Source organism: Mustela nivalis (assembly GCF_964662115.1).
Source record: "Mustela nivalis genome assembly, chromosome: 11".
Taxonomy (NCBI): domain Eukaryota; kingdom Metazoa; phylum Chordata; class Mammalia; order Carnivora; family Mustelidae; genus Mustela; species Mustela nivalis.
Genome location: NC_139030.1, coordinates 68,430,770 through 68,450,590, shown reverse-complemented (window position 1 = coordinate 68,450,590; position 19,821 = coordinate 68,430,770). Strand labels below are relative to the sequence as shown.

The 19,821-nt window shown below is 57.6% G+C and overlaps 1 protein-coding gene across 11 annotated transcripts in view; it reads left to right on the top strand.

Moving 5' to 3' along the window:
- The window catches only part of CROCC2 (ciliary rootlet coiled-coil, rootletin family member 2), a 62,292-nt gene that overhangs the window by 27,546 nt on the left and 14,925 nt on the right, over nucleotides 1–19,821 (top strand). For 10 of the 11 annotated variants that reach the window (XM_082689734.1, XM_082689736.1, XM_082689733.1 and 7 more), the window contains exons 16-28: nucleotides 2,861–3,054; nucleotides 5,078–5,205; nucleotides 5,681–5,850; nucleotides 6,402–6,578; nucleotides 7,875–7,985; nucleotides 9,933–10,076; nucleotides 13,490–13,707; nucleotides 14,322–14,481; nucleotides 15,470–15,649; nucleotides 17,282–17,621; nucleotides 17,807–17,988; nucleotides 18,330–18,450; nucleotides 19,192–19,325. In XM_082689734.1, coding sequence (XP_082545860.1) covers nucleotides 2,861–3,054; nucleotides 5,078–5,205; nucleotides 5,681–5,850; nucleotides 6,402–6,578; nucleotides 7,875–7,985; nucleotides 9,933–10,076; nucleotides 13,490–13,707; nucleotides 14,322–14,481; nucleotides 15,470–15,649; nucleotides 17,282–17,621; nucleotides 17,807–17,988; nucleotides 18,330–18,450; nucleotides 19,192–19,325 — 2,259 coding nt within the window. The remainder of the gene's footprint in view (nucleotides 1–2,860; nucleotides 3,055–5,077; nucleotides 5,206–5,680; nucleotides 5,851–6,401; nucleotides 6,579–7,874; nucleotides 7,986–9,932; nucleotides 10,077–13,489; nucleotides 13,708–14,321; nucleotides 14,482–15,469; nucleotides 15,650–17,281; nucleotides 17,622–17,806; nucleotides 17,989–18,329; nucleotides 18,451–19,191; nucleotides 19,326–19,821) is intronic. The other variant, XM_082689731.1, reaches the window with a different exon arrangement.

Here is a 19,821-nt window from a genome sequence, read left to right as displayed (position 1 = left end):
AGCCTGGACACCTTCACGACATCACGGTGTCCCTCCATAAAGGAGTGGTATCTCTCTTAATTCTCTCAGCTGTGTTTTGTGCTTGGTGTAAATGTCTTGCCCACATTTGATTAAATTGATTCTTAAAGTTGATATTGTGAATTGCTTTGCTGTTTTAATTTTATTTTCCTACTATTCATTACTAGTGTAGAGAAGTACAGTCTCACCTATGAAATTTGAGTCACATGACCTCACCAAGTTCACTGGTGAGCTCTAAGGTTTCCGTGTTCATAATCATGGCCTCTGTGAAAAGCAGCGGTTTCCTGTTTCTGGTGTGCACGTGGGTACAACACAGTTCTCCCAGGCCCCTCAGTGGACATTCCGGGTACTGACCAAAGCTTCTACCTTCTGGTGAGCCCTCCCTCCAGATTTTGTTTTCCCAATTCTGTTAAGACTGCCCGAAGTTCTATGTGACTTCTCAGATCCTTGGCTCCCACTTCTCATTCAGATTCATAGTCCGTTGGCCCCATACTTGTTTGGAGTTATTTTATTTTTAGAAAAAAGGAATACCATTTTTAAAAACAATACAGAATTTGAATCTCCCCTCCTCTCTGATATCTTTACCTCCCCAACTGCTTCAGTAGCTTTGAACTCAAGGTTAGGTCTCCCTGGTCTTGTAAGCCTGCTGAAACCATAAGTCAAGTCCCCAGCCTTTAGGGAAGGCCTTATTCAAGGCTGCAAAGGAGCCTTGAACTACTTAAGAGCTGGCCAGTACCACGAGAGAGATCTGTGGTACAGTGTCGGGCTCAGCTGGACGGACCCCTGCTTGGGTCTTGACTGCTTTGGCAGCTCTTGGGCCATCATACAGTTTCTTATGTTGCAGGTACACTGCAAAATTTTCCAGCTGCCCCAGGTACCGGAGGGCTGGTCTTCAACCACCTCCTTCACCATTAGCAGAAGCGGAAAGTTCTGGTCTCAATGTTTGAAGGATTTTTTAATAGGTCATAGAATAATACTAGGATAGCCATTATTGCCATTAGCATTTTGATGAATTCATCCCACTGTCTTCTGACTTTTCTTGTTGCTGCCTGGAAATCAGATGTCAGTCTTCTTATTGCTCATTTTAAAGTAACGTGTGTTTTCCCCTCTGGTTTTGTTTTTGTTTTTTGGTTTTTGGTTTTTTTAAGATTTTATTTATTTATTTGACAGACAGAGATCACAAGTAGGCAGAGAGGCAGGCAGAGAGAGGGGGTTGGCAGGCTCCCTTCTGAGCAGACAACCTGATGTGGGGCTTGATCCCAGGACCTGGGATCATGACCCGAGCCAAAGGCAGAGGCTTTAACCCACTAAGCCACTCAGGTGCCCCTTTCCCTCTGGTTTTAAAAGGTGTCTTTCTTATTTCTGGTATTCAGAAACTTTACTATGCTCTGTGTCTGTGATAATTTCTTTGTATTTATCCTATTGGAGGATTATGGTTCATTTTAAATCTGTGGCTTGATGGATTTTACTGGATTTGGGATATTCTTGTGTAATACCTGTTCAAATTTCTCCCTCTCCTCTCCTACTGCAACTTCAATTGTACACATGTTGGACCTTCTTATCTTGTCCTATGTGTCTGTCATACTCTTTCCTGTGTTTTTCATCCATTTCTCTCTTCATGATTCAGTCTGAATACATTCTTTTGTCTATCTTCCAGAGGAGTAGTCCTCTTTTCTGTCTAAGCTGGCATTGAATCCATATATTTATTAATTTCAGTCACTGTATTTTAAAATTAAATTGTTTCTAGTTTCTAGTTCTGTTGTGAAATTCCACATCTTGCCATCCATCTTCTCAAATGTTGAATCACAGCTACTTTAAACTCTGTGTCTGACAACTCCAATATCTGAGTACCCAAGAGGCCAGGAAGACATCGGTATTTATTTTATGTTCTTACATGTGTTTTTTTGTTTTCTTTTGTTTTGTTTTTTGCTATATGATCCTATCTCCTGATATGCCTGGTAATATTGATTAAATGCCAAATATCATGGGTCAAAAATTGTAGAAATAACTTGAGGATCTTGGTGACTCTATTCTTCCAGGAAGACTTACTTCTGGTTCTGGCGGTCAGTAAAGTAAATGATCACCACAGTCCCTGGTGTTAGTGACTCAGACCTGGGCTTCATCCTGAGGGATGATCTAGTTCTGATTCCATTCCACTACCAGGGTGAGGCCCTGTGCGGGTGCAACTGAAAGTTGGGCTGTTTGTTATGGCCCCTCTGCTATGATGGTTCTGATCTTGAGGTTTTTGTTCCCCTGAGGCCATAGTCCCATCAGAAACTCTCAGTTTTAGAAACTGAAAAATGGAGGCCAAAACTTCTAGATGAACAAATTCTGAGGACAGAAGAGATGCCAAGTGGTGGCTTCAGTCCTCTGTGTCCCTTCCTCTAGGTCTCAGTTCCTTCAGTCCCCACTGCCCTGGTAGCTCTCTGAGGCCTTGTACAGATCCTTGTGTCCAATCCTGTCTAGAGTCTTGTGATGTTCTTGATGAAAGTGTTTGTCTACAGCAACCTTGTCCTCTGCCACCTTCTCCTGCCATTGCTGTTTCATGTTTTCTGCTCCCTGGACACTTGTGGGCCAACCAAGGCTACCATTTAGATCAGGGGCAGGCTCTCCCCTGGGAATGCTCAGATCAGGGACTTCTCTGCCTTTGCTTCAGGAGAGGAGGCCCCTCTGCTGTGAAAACACACACGTGCCCTTCTGAGGTCCAGCCTGTCTTCTGTCCACTCTCCTCACCCCTCTTCTCCCCCTCTTCCTCTGTGTTATTCTGCACAAAATTGCTTCTTTTCTCACCCTTCCCTCACCCTCCTACTTTCTGCCAGACTGTCCCTGCCCTCTCCCCTAGGTCACATGCAAGAAACAGGCCCTGGAAGAGCAGCTGGCCCAGAGCCTTCAGGACCAGGAGGCCCAGATGGACTCTCTGCAGAGGGCCCTGCAAGAGAAGGAGGTTTTGTCTGATGAGCGGACCCAGCTGCTGGCCAAACAGGAGGCCTTGGAGAGGCAGGTCCAGCTCACAGCTGAGGAGGCAGCTGACCTCAGGTACCCGGAGTCCTTCCAACAACTGGTGTCCACACAGCCTTATCCTTGAAGGGCCTCCATTGTGACAGTGGACAGGCACATACTCCAAGACTATAGATCAGAGCAAGTCTGTCTATGTGGGAGAGAGCAAGAGGCAAGCACAGTGCCTGGATAAGAGGAGCATCTAGAAGTGAATCTAGTGAGAACCCTGGGATAGCCCTCCTGAGCAAAGTGGCTCTACTGGCCAGATTCCAAGTAACCATAAACCCAGTTCAGACCAGCAGAAGGAAATCATGGGATGTCTTGCTCATAAATCTAAGAAGTTCACGGTACACATGGCTTCAGGCAAGGCTGGATCCAGGTGCTTCCACAGTCCTATCAGGATCCTGTCTGTCCCTGCTCAGTACTACTTAACTCAGGGAATTTTGCTTTCAGGGAGGCTCAGAGTAAGAGGTGGTAAATGGTCAATGGGCACTCCAGACTCCCTCCTCCAGCAGACATAGTGCCCTTCTCCCCACAAAATCCAAAATCTGTGCCATTGGTCATGATGAACGATTAGATGTTCTAAAACAATCCCAGGAGTTGCAAGGCTCAGGTTGGCAGGATGGAGTCCCGTGCCCACCCCTGAAGCCAGGGGCAGTGTCAGCCCCAGGGAACCATGAGGTTGAGACCAAGATGAGCTTCAAAGACCATCAGGAGTCACTTGCAGAAGGATTGAAACAGGCACTTGGAGGTGAGAACGAGGTGCCTGTTGGCTATTGCCCCATGGGCGGAGCTAGTTCCAAGGTCTCTGTGGAAATCCAAAAGCTGGTGGCTTTCTGACCCCAAACTTGCAGGCTCTCTTGAGAACATCTAAGTATTTTTGTAGAAAGGTTTCCTCTTGGAATTCCAGAATCTGGGGGTCACAAGAACCCTTCGAGTCCCAGGTCCTTAAACATCTTCACAGACAAGCCTCTTTTGCAAATGAAAACTGATAGAGAAATTGGAACAGAAAACTTAACAAACTCTACTCTGGGTCAGCAGGAGTGGAGATCCCTGCCTGCTGACCCCTCCCAGGCCCCACGGGTACTCAGAAGAGCAGGGGTTAGAGGCCCATCACCTGCCAACATCTTGGGCCCGGATCGCTGGCAGAGGCTGGGCAGAGGCCTCAGGAGCCCAGGATCCCCTCTTCAAGCCCAGCCCTGACCACTGGGCCCAGGGTCCCTGCACCTGCCAACCCAGTGACCCCCAGACAGAACCCGCTGCTCATTAAACTGCACTTCACAGTGAGCAGTCTGAGCTTCTACTGACAAGGCTGCTGGGGGCTCATCAAGCCACCTGTCCTGGGCACACGTGACCCCCAGCAGGCACAGGGTGTGTTTATCAGACAGGCACTGTGGGCTGGAGGGTGTGACCATGGCAGCCTTAACAAGCTCCAGGTGATGCCAACAACCAGCAGGGGCGTGGAGTCCTGCTGTAGCTTGATTCTCCTGCTGTGGGCTGCATGACAGTGACGGAGGACCCCAGGGTTCAAGGTCCTACAGCCCCCACAGCAGGGCCTTGATGAGGCAGCAGCCCCACAGACACATTCTCAGTTCGCAGGGTACTGGGCCACTTGCTGGCCAGAGAGATGAGTGGGGTCTCTGCCTGGCCCCTGCCTGCACCCTGGCTGGTCTTGCCGGGCCTCTGCTCTAGGAGGCTGAGACTCTTGGGGCTTGATCTCACAATCCTGAGCTCATGGCCTGAGCTGAAATCAAGAGTTGGATGCTTAACCGACTGAGCCACCAGTGCCCCTCTACTATTTATATTGTTCTGAGTTGTTTATTTGCTGCTTGTTTTGTTTTGTTTCACTTAGCTTTTTAATCCATCTGAAAGATTATTTTGTGCAGGACCTACTTTGGTTCTAGAGATTTAAAATGAATGAGATGTTTATTCTGTTTTTCTTGTGATTTGTGAAACTGGCCTGGCGGGCACTGTCCCACTGTCTCAGAAATGAGCTCTGCACCATCCCTCATCAACAGGACTGCCTGGGTGACAGGCCCCACTGTCTGATGACTTTCTGCAGGGCCGAGAGGGACTCTCTGGAGAACAGCCTCTTTGAGACCCAGCAGCTGTCCAGGCAGCTACAGGCACAGAGGGAACAGCTGGAGGGAGAGGCCCAGAGCATGCGGCTCGCTCAGCAGGCCTTGCAAGGTGCTCCCCTTGGGGGCTCTCTCTGATCTTCTCCCCCTGTCAGAGGATCTCAGTCCCCAGATATGCTGCTTCCACTCCCCAGTGCCCTGAAGGGAAGCAGACACAGGTCTGGAGCTCACAGGGCTGGACAGCTCCTGCCACTCTTGTCTGGGAGGGACCTGCTTCCAGGGATGGGCCCAGACACCAAACTGGGCTATGGCCACAAGATCAGAAAGTTGGGTCCCTGCCCCTCCCCTATGCTCCCTGGTCAGCCCGCCCTGCCTGGGGTGGCCTGGCCATAGCAAGTACAAGGTGAGAACTTGGGACGCACACAGTGAGGCAGGGAATGCTTTGTCCCCTGGCTCTGGCAGCCTCCTCAGAGCAGGTGGCTGTCCCTCCATGGGGCTGGCACTCCACAGGGGGTTCGTAAGGGCCATGGAGGTTCTGTGCTGTGGGGGCCTCGTGGCCAGCCCCTGATGCACCTGTCACTTCACAGTGGAAATGCAGCAGCTGAAAAGTTCCTGGGAGGTCCAGGAGACAAAGCTACAGTGGGACATGGAGAAGCTTCAGCGGCAAGTGGCACAGCAAGAGCGGGAGGGGCAGCTGGCCCTGGAGAGTCAGGCACTGGCCCACCATGAGGACCTGGCTCGGCTCCAGAGGGAGAAGGTCTGTTTCTATTGGGCTGCCCAGCTGCCTGGTCACTTCCCTGGGATCTACCATGTCCTAAAATGCAACAAACAACTGGCAGCGGGAGCCTAGGAGACCAGCCAGGAGAAAGAGGTGCCCTAGCCATGCCATGGCTAGGGCCAGAGGAGGACTCTTCGAAGTTCAAGTGAGCCTGAGACACCCAGAGCCTGGGGCCTGTGTGCCAAAGAGACTAGACCTCGTGCAAGCTGACCTGGCTGCAGTCTGAGGGCCAGTAGCTGGAGGGAGGTTTCCCTGCGGGTTGTGCTTGATGCATTATACATCTTATGAATGTGGAGGCTCTGGAGGGGCTTATGAACCACTACATAAATGTGGGAGGGCAGAAGGAGAGACTCAGGTCCTGCTTTGGTGTCACCATGTGAGACAAATGTGATATGGCAGGAGTGGCCAACCTCTGGGGACCTGTCCTGCCCTGCTGTCTGTCCCATGAACCAGGTCCCACTTAGGACCTGCTGGTCTCACATGTCCTGACCTATGCAGCCATCACAGCCTGTCCCTTTGTGTTGGCCCAGGAGAACCTCAGTCTGTCTCTGACAGAGGAGAAGGAATTGGCAGCTCGTCAGTTGGAACAGGAGAAGAAGCTGGTGGCAAAAAATGCAGCCAAGAGGGAGGCTCTGAAGGATGAGATTCAGAGCCTGAAGCGTGAGAGGGATGAGAGTCTCCTCCAGCTGGAACATGAGATGCAACAGGTGACAGGGGACTATGAGGCAGCAGGAAACATGCACATCCACATCACCATGCCTTCTCTCAACCAGCAAGAGAGCTATGAGGGCAACCTTTCTAGGTCACTGCTATTGCAACTATGGTCTTCCACAGAAGTTCTGGTGGACAGACATCCACCCCCCTGCTCATCCATCCAGCAACCCATCCATCCATCCACCCACCCACCCATCAATCCATCCTTCCATCCACCCATCCATCATCAATACACCCATCCATTCACTCATCCACCCTTCTACCCATCAATCCTTCCACACACCCATCATCTATCCATCCATCCAACCACTAATCCATCCACCTACTAATCTGTTCACACATCCACACACCAATCCATCTATCCATTCACCCACCAATCCATGCATGCATCCATCCATCCACCCACCCATCATCCATCCATCCACCCATCCATCCACTAATTCATCCACCCATCCACCCACCAATCTATCCACCCATCAATCCATCCATCCACCCACCCACCCATCCACCTCTCCACCCATCAATAAATCCATGCCTCCATGCATCCATCCACCCACCCACCCATCCATTCATTCATCCACCAATTCATCTATCCATCCACCCATCAATCCATCCATCCACCCACCAATCCATGCATCCATGCATCCATCCACCCATCCATCTACCAATCCGTCCACCCATCTATCCATCCATGTACTTTACTGTCCCTCCATTTATCTGTCCATCATCCATCCATTCACCTGACTTGCCATCCTTCTATCTATACACCCAGCTGATGTCCCACATACATGGCCATCTATCCACATGCCTAATTTTCCATTCACACACCTAACTGCACATCTATCCATCAATTTGCTTAAATACCCATCCAACTATCCTTGCACCCAACTATCCACCCATACATTCATATGGCCGTCCATCTATCTAACCACTCACTTGACCATCTATCTATCACATCCTTCCTTCTATCCACATACTCATCTGTTCATCCATATCCACCATCCATCTCTGTGTCTGATCATCCATCCACCTGATCAGTCAGCCAGTGTGTGGAGAGCTGACTGAGCAGAGGCACAGAGGTTGGGCCATGTTACACAGAGCGAAAAGGCCCCATCGACTCCACTCAGGACAAGGGATGCCTCTGGGGTGATGCTCCTCCCCAAGCAGGGGTGTGCAATCAGGAACATACCACATCCTGGCAGAGGCTTTACCACCCACTCTTCTGCTGCAGCCTCTCCTTAAAGAGGCCTCTGAGCCTCACAAGCACCATGTCCCTCAAATCCCTCTAGGCCCTGTCCCTGAAAGAAGAGGGGAGGCTACTGAGGGAAGAGCTCTTCAGGTCCACGCAGGAGCTGGAGCAGGTGCGGCAGGAGGCCCAGAGCCGGCATGAACAAGCCGAGGTGAGCCCTGGGGGCCCAAGCAAGACCCTGAGCACCCAGCCTGGCGGGCACAGAGGGATCCCCAGATTTACCCTCTTCCTGCGTGGTCCTGGGGACACAGCCCCTTCCATCCTGGCCCCCTGAGCCTGAATGTCCCCTGGGAAATATCCAGGTCTCCTTCTGGGAGGAAACACTGTCTTAATGGGAAGGAAAGACCAAAAGAACCAAAGCTGGGGGTGGGTGGGGGCTGTGAGAATCGGTCCCTGCTCCCCAGCAGTGGGCCTGGCCAGGAAGAAGCCAGAGAGAGGAGGGCCTGGGGCCACAGGCAAGCCAGCAACAGAGAAGGGCGAAACCCAGACCTGGGCCCCAGCTAGCCCCACAGACATCCAGCTCTGCCCGTCTGTGCACCTGAGCTGCCCTTGGAATGGAACTGCAGTAAACAAGTATGAGGCCTCTGGGGCCTGCTTGTTAGATGCCTCCGAAGGAGAAACCCAACCTGGGAAATCCAGCACTGTGAGGCAGACCTTCACTGGGAAGGATGCCAACAGAGAAGGACACCCAAGCTGAGCCAGAAGAGAGGCATCCCTGAGGGATGAGGTGTGGGAGAGACCCCATAGGGACTGGCCCACCACTGCATTGAGGCTGCCTCGGGCAACCAACTGGGTCACCTGGGACCCTGGACTCCACCTGGAGCCCATGTCACGGGTCAGGGCAGGCAGCAGCAAATAGGACTTGGAGTGGGGGCCATGACCTTGGGGGCCCTGTGCCTCCACCCCATGGGTGGGACACCCACAGCTGTGTGCCATGGAGGGGGGGCTCCACCAGAGTGTCTCTGCACTCTCCTCCCCTCACCCCATGGTTGCCTGACACGGTCACTCGGAGAAGAGCTGCCTGGAGGGGCTCCTGGCACCCAGGAAAGTCCTGTCCAGGAGCCTCCCTCCCTGGAGCCCCTGCCATGCTCTGTCCCACCCTTAGCCTGGGTGGCCCCACCAGTGAGTGCTAGACAGGACCCTCCTGAGACCTGAGGCCCCAGGAGGGCAGATTCGGAGCGAGCTAAGTCCCAGAGGGATGTTCGGGCTGCCTGAGTGGGCTGCATGGTCTCTATGGGAGTGGTCCAGCAGCCACTTTCCGGATGCATCTGTGGTGACTACATGTTTAGGCTGACAGTGATGTGGGTGTCCCCTAAGGCCCCCACCTATGTGAAAGTTCAGGAAACCAAGGCTGAAGGGGCCCTGTGTTCACCCAGACTCAGGGACAGGGCCTCCCCTTTCCCCACCACTGCCATGTCTTCTGAGCTGGGGTCTGCCTTTCTGGCCCTACGCTGGCAGGCAGGGTCCCACAGAGTAGGACTAGAGGCCCTTTGTCTGGGAAGGGTGAGCCCCTGCACTGACCACAGAGGATGCCCTAGCCATGGGGCCGTGGGACCCGGGGGGCTTCTCCCATGCCCGGCCAGCCAGTGAGGGTGGAGGTCCTGAGCTCCTGGGCATGAACGCTGAGCCTACTGCCAGCCCCAGGCCTCCTGAAGTTGGTGATATTTGAGGGCAGGGCCCTCTCGCTGCCAAATGGCTGTTCTTGGCCCCTCAGCGGGGTGGGCCCAACAACAGCATTTTAGGGATGAGAGAGGTCAGTGCTTGAGTCCCTGACTAGGCCACTGCAGCCGACCCTGCTCTGGCCTTGGGCTGGAGACCCCAGAGGAAAGACGTGGGTGGCAGGGTCAACCCCTCCCTGTGGGGAGACCCCTCTGGGGCTTCCTCACCCTGTCTCCTGGGTACCTGGCATCGGAAGCATTGGCAACTGTTGGCGTGAGGACATTGACCTGGAGTCCCAGGCCGGGCTCTGGTCCCCAGCCACCTGGGACGGCCCGTGTGAGGACAGCGTCTGGCTGCCCGCATGGGCTTCAGCTGACCACCAGCTGCCCAAGCCTCGGGCTGCCCGTGGATGCCATGGCCAGCTTGCTGCTCCCTCCAGGCCACCGTCAGTGCCACAACAGCGGAGCTGAAGGCCCTGCAAGCCCAGTTTGAGGATGCCATCTCTGCCCATCAGAGAGAGGCCACGGCTTTGGGCGAGAGTCTTCGGGAGATGGCAGCAGAGCGAAGCAACGCCAGGAGAGAAGTAAGGGGGTGTCAGCAGGGAGGGACAGAGGCAGTTCCAGGAGAGCCGGGATGCCGGGAGTGGGGAGAGAAGGCCTTCCCGACAGGCAGGTGTGACCCAGGGAGCAGGGAGGGGAAAGCTGGACCCTCAGCCCAGAGACCCCTCCATCCTACCAGCCCTGGGAACAGCCTTGGTGAGGTGGTGCTGGCCAGGCCCAGCCGACAGGCGGCATGGGGTATAGACCCCACGGGACCGGATATCAGGGGGGTGATGCTGCCTGGGGATGACTGGGGTGGAGGGGCAGAAGTGTGGGTGGTTTGTGGGGTTTCCAGGGGCGGCCATGCATGGACCTGGCCAAGGAGTCGAGGTCAACACAAGGCCCCCAGGAGCCACGTGACAGTGTCCTGTGGTGGAGAGAGTCCTGGGCAAGGCAGGCCAAGCTTCAACACAGCAGGCAAGCAAATCGGGGAGGTGTTTCTGAGGGAGCTGTGACAGGACCCGGGGAGCCTGGAAGAGGGGAGGGCAGGAGGGCACAGGGATTTGGGCAGGGGGAGGGTAAGCTATAGCCCAGGTGGGGCCGTGGGAGGGTAGGGTTTGTGCTCTCCCTGGGCAAGGAGCCAAGGCCGCAGGCAGCAAGCACGCTGACCGGGAGCTCAGGGGAGCACAAGCTCGGACCAAGCAGCAGAAAGGAAAGGGGCTCCTCAGCCCTCCCCCAGCCCCCCAGGGGCAGGCCCCAGCAGTAGAGGGAGGGGGAGGGAGAGAGCATGATTTAACATGACAGGCTGTTTACTTTGGCCCCCAAAGAGAAAGGTCTCCTTTCAACAGATTTCAAAGTCAGGCCCGGTCAGCGACCACACGGGGAAGCAAAATGAGATTTTAAAACTAGGGGCTGCAGGGGAGGGGCTGGGAGACTGGGGGCACATTTGTTCCGGAGAAGTGAAAGAAGAAAGCACAGGCCTCCTGAGAAGTTTGGGTTCCCAGAGAGGGGGCCCCCAGAAAGGAGAGGGAACCCCAGAAAAGAGAGAAAAGCCCCAGAAAGATAAAGAGCCCCCAGAAAGGAAAGGGAACCCCAGAATGAGAGGGGCCCCCAGAAAGGAAAGGGGCCCCCAGAAAAGAAAAGGGCCCCTTGGAAGGGAGTGGAGGAGCAGGAGGCTGAGGCGAGGGGGCAGGAGCAACAAGCCAGGGAGCAGCAGCCCCGAAGAGCCTCCCAGGCGCCAGGCTGGCCCAGTTGCCATGGAAACCATAACGTTTCCACAGCCTTTAAACTGAAGGACGGTCCAGGCCTCTCAGGGCCCTGCCTAGAGCCCCACACGCGTGTGCATGCACACACACGTGAATACATAGCACGGTTCGTATTTACGCACACCCCCATGCACACACGGGCACACACATGACAATACGCACGTGCATATACACGTGCACTCATGTGTGGACACAATCCTTCCAGGGAAATACATAAGGATACCGCAGAGCTCACACAAATGTGCAACGAGCCGCACAGGCTACCACGCACGCCTACACGCACCCGTCACGCACGTGGACCTAGGCACGCACGTTCACACACGTGTGCAGAGGCACAGGCCTCACCCTCACCCGTGCTGCGTCCATACACGTGTGTGCACAGATCGCACATGCGTGTGCTCACACACATACACAGGCCTGATCCCCATCACAGCCCCTCCCCTGCTTTCCCTCTGGCCATGCGGAGTCCTGGAGCCCCCTCCCTGCAGGAGGTTTCAAAAGACGCTGTTTATACGATTTCTAGTAAAGAAATAATTATTATAATCACATTAAGTGATTTGACTGTAAAACTCCCGTCCGAGGCCGCTGTTCTCATGAAGGGGGCAGGCAGGCGCGCAGGGGGAGGGACCCTTCTCCTGCTTTGTTGTGCTTGTTTTCATCTCCTCGCCCTGGGAAATGAAAACAGTTTCTCGTAAGATGGATAGGGCCTTTCGCTGGTCCTTGACCTTCCTGGTGGATTTTTGCTGAGCTCTGCGGAAACCGCTCCACACGGTTGTGGCTCCCATATGTGGGGGTGGAGGGGGAGCAGAGGAGGGGCTCAGGCCCTTCCCCAAAACAGAACAACAATAACCGCGAATGGACACAGGAGCCAGGCTGGCCGGGGGCCTGGGCAATGTCCCGCTGGAACAGCCAGCAAAGTGGGGTTTGCATTTGGCAAACCAGTGCCTTGACATTGCTCAGAATTCTTGTGGCTTCCCTTCTCTCGGCTCGCTGCCGGCCTCGTCCACCTCCTCCTCAGGGCCAGCCCGGCCTGCACGGAGCACTCTTTAGAGGGTCCTGCCCAGGGCTGGAGCGCAGGCCAGAGAGGCAGGAGACAAGAGGTCCTGGCCCAACCTGGCGATCTCTGACCCCATGGCCCACGTGCTGAAGGGTGGACTGGCCCTTCCCCGGGTCTGCACTCTCCTCCAGGACCCCCTCCAGGGCTTGGGGGAGGGCGTGGTGCTGACATGAGGCACCCCATCCCTGTGTCCCAGAGCAGCATGAAAGCAGCTCCTGGCCCTACCAAGCTCTGGCCTCACATAGAACACCACAATCAGCAGGCCCTACCTAGAAGCCCCAGGAGGGTGTGGAGGGTCCTGGTGTGGGGAGGACAGTGCGATGGGGGTCCCCTTCTGGGCCTGGAACGGGTCTGACAAGGACAGGGGACAAGGACTCACACCTACAGCGTCTCCCAATCCTTGGGTCTGCTTGCAGAAGCTAGAGTCTGGGCGGCTGAGCCCTGAGACTGGGGTGGCTGTGTGGCACATGGCTCCCGCTGGCCCCAGAACCCACCCACCTGGAGCCCTGCCGCCCCCCCCCCTTGCATTTAGGGTGTCCGTGTTTCTGTGGGGCACTATGCATAGAGCACTCATGCGACGGACAGTGCCTGCTGCCCATGTCGTTGGACAGCCTGGCCCCAGAAGACCTTCTAAGTGCCACTACCCAGAGACCCAGCCTCCCCTAGCCTCCCGTAAGATAGAGAAATGACAGCCGAGGGGGAGGGTGTGCCCACAACCATGCAGGGATCGGGAGCCCAGGCCCCTGGCCCTGCTGCCCACATTGGGGTGGACAGTGGCCCTATGCCACACCATCACTGAAGGGGACAGCAGGTGGGGCAGGCCATCAAGCAGGCTACCGGACCTGGATGTGGGAGGATATGTGGGCTGACCAGTGACCAGCATCCCTGGAGCCCAGGGAGGGGGCGGGGCAACACCAAGGCCAGGAGGGTCAGAGAGTCACCTCCCGCGGGGCTCAGGGATCAGCCCTCGTGAACCGCCCCATGGCCTCACGGCATTAGGTGAGGTGACCCCCCGGGTGGGCAAATCCAGGTCATCTGCTTCTCCTTTAAGCCCTTGGAAACACAAGGCCAGAGCCTGGCCCCTAGCCCTGCTGCCTGCCCCCAGCGGGCCATACAGCCCGTGCTCCTCCCTTAGGCTGAGAGACTGCAGGCCCAGCTGGACGAAGCCAGGGAGGGGCTGGCTGCGCTGCGTCAGGAGCTTCAGGACAGCGAGGAGAGCCGGGAGGGACTTCGCAGGGAGGTCCTGGAGGCCCAGCGGGCCCTGGGAGATGAGGCCCGCGAGAAGGACGTGCTGCAGCGCTCCAATGCTGAGCTGCGGGCCACCATATGCAGGGCTGAGAAGGAGAAGGCCAGGTACCTCCCCTCGGAGCCTGCGCGGCCCCAAGGCTCAACCCCGGGGACAAAGGATGTGGGATGTGGGACCACCTCCCGATCTCCTGTAGGCCAGATGGTGGTGGGGTGGACTCACTGAGCTGACCAGGGTGCCAGCTACCTGTCTGAAGGGCTGACCCCTGGGGAGGGGAAGGCCAAGATACCAACACAGCGGTCCTGCCCTCGATACCAGACAGGTCCCATGTGGCCAGCAGGAGATGGCCAAGGACTGGAGAGTAGACGGAGGCTGAGGGGCCTGGTCCGGGGCTCTGAGGACAGCGAGGCTGGCACCGCAGCCCTCGCAGGGGGGTGGCAGAGGTGTGGGGCTTCTGCTGGACATTGTGTCTCTGGGAATGTGGCTGGAGAGAGGAGCATCGCAGGGGGAGGGTCCAGAGACATGGAAAGGGTCAGAGCCAGTTGGGCGTTCAGCCCTCATCTACCCCAAAGGTGATAGGGAGGCAGCCCCAAGGAGGCTGGGCCCTGGGACCCTGGAGAAACAAGCCACAGGAGAAGCATCAAGCCAGAGTGGGGTGGGTGACAAGAAGTCTCTGTGCGGGATGCGATGCGGGAGCCCCTGCCTGTGACCCATGGCTCAGTTTTCAGAGGTCCAAGGAGGAAGGGGAGCAGAAGGTGCTGGTCCTGGAGGAGGCCCGGGCCGTGGCCCAGAAGGAGGCCTGTGAGCTGCGGGCCAGTCTGAGGGAGGTGGAGCAGGCCCAGGCAGATGCACACCGGGAACTCCAGGAGCTGGGCAGACAGGTGAGGGCCACCATCCCGCAGCCCTGTGCCCACAGAGGTGTCCCCACCCCCACCCCCAGGCCCCAGGGCACGCACTGGCTGGAGCAGGGGCTCCAGGACAGGGCTTTGCTTCCTGTGGCTCTGGAATATTCTGCCCCCATGCTGGAAGCCGCTTGCCAGAGGGCCCTATTGAGACCCATGGGGCTCCTGGTTTCATGTGCCCCAGGGGGTACAGACCTAATGGCTGAGAACAAGCACTTGGATGCTCTTGGACCCTATGGATCAGGAACTCAGCCAGGGCGCAGAGGGCACGTGCCAAGAACACTCCACAGTGGGGCCTTGCGGGCAGGGCCCAGCCGACCTGCAGCGACAGATTCATGGGTCCCACTGCCAGGCTGGCTGTCAGCTGGGGCGTCCCCAGGCTCCCCCATGGCTTCCTCCCTGCATGGCCATCTTGGGCTCAGAAAGCAGCTGTGCTGTTTCATCTATCCACCTCGGCTTCCAAAGTCAAGAGCCACTTGTGCTGAGTTCATGGTGGGGCGGGACGAGGGGGTGGCCCACAATGGCTCAGACAAGAGCCCAAGATGCCCCTTGAGGATGAAGCCCTTTTCAAGCCTCTGCGGCCCTGTCAGACTTCCTCAGACTTGGAGCAGGTCGTGAGATGCCCTGTGCTCCCTCCAGACTAGGCATCTCCTTCGCCTCCCTCCTTCCACCCCCACAGTCCTCCTGTAAGGTAGGTTCTAGTACCTTCCTTTTCATGTGAGCCCACGGAGGCTAAGAGAAGTAGTGGAACGAGGCTCTCTGTGAGTGAGAGCCAGTGAGGAGACCAGAGCAGCACCTCTGACACCGACCTCAGCCCACTCCCGCCCACATGGTGTCCTGGCTCCGAGGGCACCCCACCTCCAACACCTAGAGTGTGGGCACTGCATCAAAGGAAGGTGATGCCCCAGGACATGTGAACAGAGGCAGGGGTCCAGGAGGGCCCTGGCAATCCCATGCTCACTCACAGGTGAGCATGCTGGAGGCTGAGAACCGGAGAAAGAGCCAAGAGGTGATCCAACTGCAGGTCCGGGGCGCACAGGGCGCTCAACAGCAGCAGCAGCAGCAGCAACAGAGTCAGCAGGAGGTGCTGCAGATGCAGAGGCTAGCCACGGAGGCTGAGGCAGCCCACGATGGTGCCCGGAGGGAGGTAGGAGAGCTGAGCAGCCGGCAGAGGAGGCACCAGTGCTGCCTGAAGGGCTGGGGTCCAGGGCCACCCGGCCTGGCTCTTGCCCACGTGCACTCCATGAGTCCACATGCTCATCTATCGTACTTCCCAGCAAGGCTGGATGCAGCCAGGGTGAAGGGACAGGGGCTCTGACTGACCCAACACCATGGAAGTGGTGACCCCTGCATCTCCTAGCATTCTTGTGTTTTAGAAAGGGACAGCCTCACCCAGGTGACAGGAGCATTCTGAGCTGGAAGACAGTCAGGGACCCGTAAAATGTCCATTTCTTAAAGAGCCTCAGGATTCAGAGCATACACCCACACCCACACCTGCCCACGTGTGTCTCCCCGGCCCTGACCATGTGCTCACATGCACACACTCTCCCACCTGCTCCCTCCCGCAGGCCCGTGTCCTCCTGCCCCTACAGCAGCTGGAAAGGCCCTCTGTCCAGGCCTGGCTCTGTGTGCTGCCAGAGGCCAGGTGGCCTCGTACCTACCCGGGCTTATAGCCTGGCCTGCCCAGGATCCCCCAGTTCAGACCCAGAGTCATGCAGACAGTGGCTTCATTGACCAGAAAACATGGACTCCCTTCCCACGACCTGTGTGACCATGGTGTGACCTGTAGCTCCTCACCTCCGCCGGGGAATGGAGTCGTTGGCACTGTGACCACCCAGATAGGAAACGAGACAAGGGCCCACCCTGCCCCCAGCCCAGGCCTCCACCCTAGGACTTAGAGTCTGGTGCAGGCTCTGTGGCCTCTAAGCCTGTCACTTCCCTAGAGGTGACAGTGCTGCTGTCAGCCCTGCCATCACTCAAAAGTGTTTACAGGGCACGTCATGTGGCTGAAGGTACACATCCCAAGGGCATGGGGCACAGGTCAGGCTGTGAGCATGGTCTGCAGTAGCAGACAGGGCAGTCTAATGATGGAATGGGCTGCTACAGATGGGCAGTGGGTCAGGGAGGGTCCCTCTGCGCCTAGCCCAGGCCACCAGAGAAGAGAGGGAAACAGGCCCAGCAGAGGACCCGTGGGGAGGGGGTACCCAGGGGGCTGAAGTAACTCGAGAAGGGAAGAAGAGTGGCCCAGGCCAAGAGAGGCAGGGGAGCAGGCCACCCAAGCCCAGAGCCTCCCCCTCTCGACCCCCGTGCTCCACGGGCTAGGCAAGGCTATAGGGGCTGGGAAGCCCTCAATGAACCCACTCTGTTGGCACTTGGAAGCCCGTGTCATTGTGTGAGACACCCTGAGGCTCCCATGCCCTGGGCTCAGGAGGACGCAGACCCAGCCCATGCCCCCTCAGGCCACAAGCACGGAGCTGGCTACAAGTGGAACTGGGGCAGGCCACAGGAGGGGACAGCCTAGGGTCACAGCTGTCAGACCTGCTGGGGTTTTCCCGTGTCTGCCAGGATGTTCTCCATGGTCATGGGGTGTCCTTCCCCACCTGGGCTCGGGGGGTCCCCACTGCCAAACATGGACTGGAAGGTGGGTCAAGGGCCCCTCGCTGTGACATGCTGATGGGGAGGGTCTGAGGGACTCCCTCAGGAGAGGTCAGGACGAGAGGCCTGGGGGCAGGGCTGCGATGGCAGGGGACTCTGGGATGGCCTCACATCCTTCCCACAGGTCCTGAGGCTGCAGCAGAGGCTGGCGGAGGTAGAGGCTGGAGCAGAGGCCCAGAAGCAGCGGCTGGAGGCACGTCTCTGCCAGAGCCAGGGTGCCGAGCATGCTCTCCGGGCCGAGCTTCGCACCACGACCAGGAGGCTGCAGCAGGCCCGCGGGGCGGTGGAGGGGCTGCGGGCTCGCCTGGACGAGGCCTGCGGCCAGATCCACAGGCTGGAGCAGGAGCTCGCTCAGGCTGAGGGTGCCAGGCGGGATGCGGAGGGCCAGCTGAGCCGGCTGTGGTCGACGCTTTGCCGTGGCCTGGCGCTCCAGGGACAGAGGCCCTCGGGCTCCCCCAGTAAAGGTCAGTGTCCTCGGTGGCTTCGTGTGGGCTCCTGTCCTTGCTCGGCACCCACTTAGGACAGAGCCCCCACAGGCCTCACGCCCCACACCGTGAGGGGCCTAGAACCCCATGACCCCCCAACTCCCTGAGGAAGGGGGCTGTCACTGCATCCCCACCCCGTTCCCTCAGCTGACCCCGTCCTGCAGGCTCAGATGGCATCCAGGCTCGCTCCGCACAGCAGAGGGCCAGCCTCCCCGGCCGGTCCCACTCACCACCACGATGGCCCTCCCCTGCACCCGGGGACCCCAGCCCAGAGGTGGACATAGCCTCCGTGCGGGACGCCCTGTGGGACCTGGCGCAGCAGCTGCGGGACACCCAGAAGGAACGAGTAAGGGGGTGGAGAGGACATGTCCCAGGGCCCCTGAAATGGAAGGAAGCTGCTCATCGCTCTGCTATCCACCCCAGGCCTGCTGAGACCCTGGAGGGGCCCTGTGGGTCCCTGGGCCCCTCAGCGTTCACACTGTCCTTTCTTTGGCCTGAGAAATAGCAGTAAATACCATGGTGTCCCACAGACCAATTGCCCCAAATGGCCCAGCTCCTCTCTTCCTCCAAATGGGAGTCACTCTGATGCCCACAGGTCAGCGCGCCGAACCCCCCAAGCCTCCCACCCGACCCCTCGGCCCTCCCTTCCCTCACAAGCTGCCCTCTGATCTGGGTTCTTCCACCTAGGATGACTGGCACTTCCAGGCAGTAAGCCTGAGCGGCCGGCTGAGCAAGGCAGAGAGCGAGAGCGCCCGAGCCCAGAGCCGTGTAGGGCAGCTGCAGACGGCGCTGGCAGAGGCTGAGGGAGGTGAGCTCCCTTCCCTCACCCTGCCCTCAGGGAGCGCTATGTGGGGCCCACCACCACCTCAGGGGTTCCTGGGCACCTCACCCCTGCTGCTGGGTGTGTGCAGTCCTGGGAGCTGCTCAGGCCTGGCCCATGGGGGCCACACCAGACCTGTGTGCCTCTCTGGGATGTGGCTGGCATGGGCCAGCTGGCTGGATGTTTTCTCAACAGCAGCCTCCCCATCACAGGGGAATAAAGTCCAGAGATCCCACAGGGCCTCCATGCCCTCCTGCCACACTGGCCTCTTACAGACCCTACCTCAGGGCCTTTGCACAGACTGTGGAGGGACACTCTTTCACTGACAGTCATGAGGCCCATCTCCGCATCAGGTCTCTGACCCCTGTCCCTGTCCCCTCAGAGAGTGCCCTGCCCTGCTAGTCACTCCAACTGCATTACTGTCCTTTGCCCCCCGCCCCATTAACAGGTCTGCCTAGAAGGTGGGCCCAGGGCCTAGCACAGTCTCAAAGGAGGAATGTCTGTGGAAGGAAAGAAGGGGGAGAGAAAGAGAAGTAGGCAGAGGGAGCCAGGACCCCAGACCCGCCAGCAGGGAGTGGTCAGAGGGGGGGCCTCTCCAGCAACCCCTTTCAGGTGCCAGACACTCAAACTCACCCAGCCTCAGTGTCCTGGCCTGTGAAATGGGCAGGGGCAGTCCCACATGTGGCCACCCCTCAGAGCCTGGGAGCCAGGCAAGCCTCTGCCACACAGCTCGGCGCCAGGCGGACCGTGAGAGGAGCAGTGCACAGGCGGCACGGACCCTGCGAGAGGAGGCGCTTGGAAGGCTGGAGCTGGAGCACCTGGCGAGCATGCGGGCAGCCAGCTGGGAGAAGCGGAGGCTGCAGGTGGGGCCCTTGGCCAGGGGGATCAGAGGGCAAGAGGAGACTGGGAAGGCTTCTGAGGGACGGGGATCCCTATGGGCAGAGGCACAGCTGGGACAGAGCAGGGGTCCTCGAGGGAGGGACATGGGGACCCCGCAGAGCTCATTAGGGTCCCTGGTAGAGCTATTGTGGAGGTGGTCCCTACCCTTATTTTACAGACTGGGGAAATAGACCTGGGTAGGGAGATACTTGCCCCCATGGCGGAGCCCCAGCTTCCCCAGCCCCTCTTTCTCTCTGTGGCCATGCCGGCAGGCCTACAGTGACACTGGCCCAGCCTCGGAGCCTTCTGTGGGGTCACACTTATGCCGCTGCAGGACAGGCTTACTGTGTCACTCAGATGTAAGAGGTCACATAAGATGAATTGGGGTTAATGTCCCCACATACAGGCTTTGTGCTGTGAAGGTGGCCTTGGGGACCCTGCTTTCAAGGAAGGATGCTGGGCTGGAGGTGGGGGAGGTCT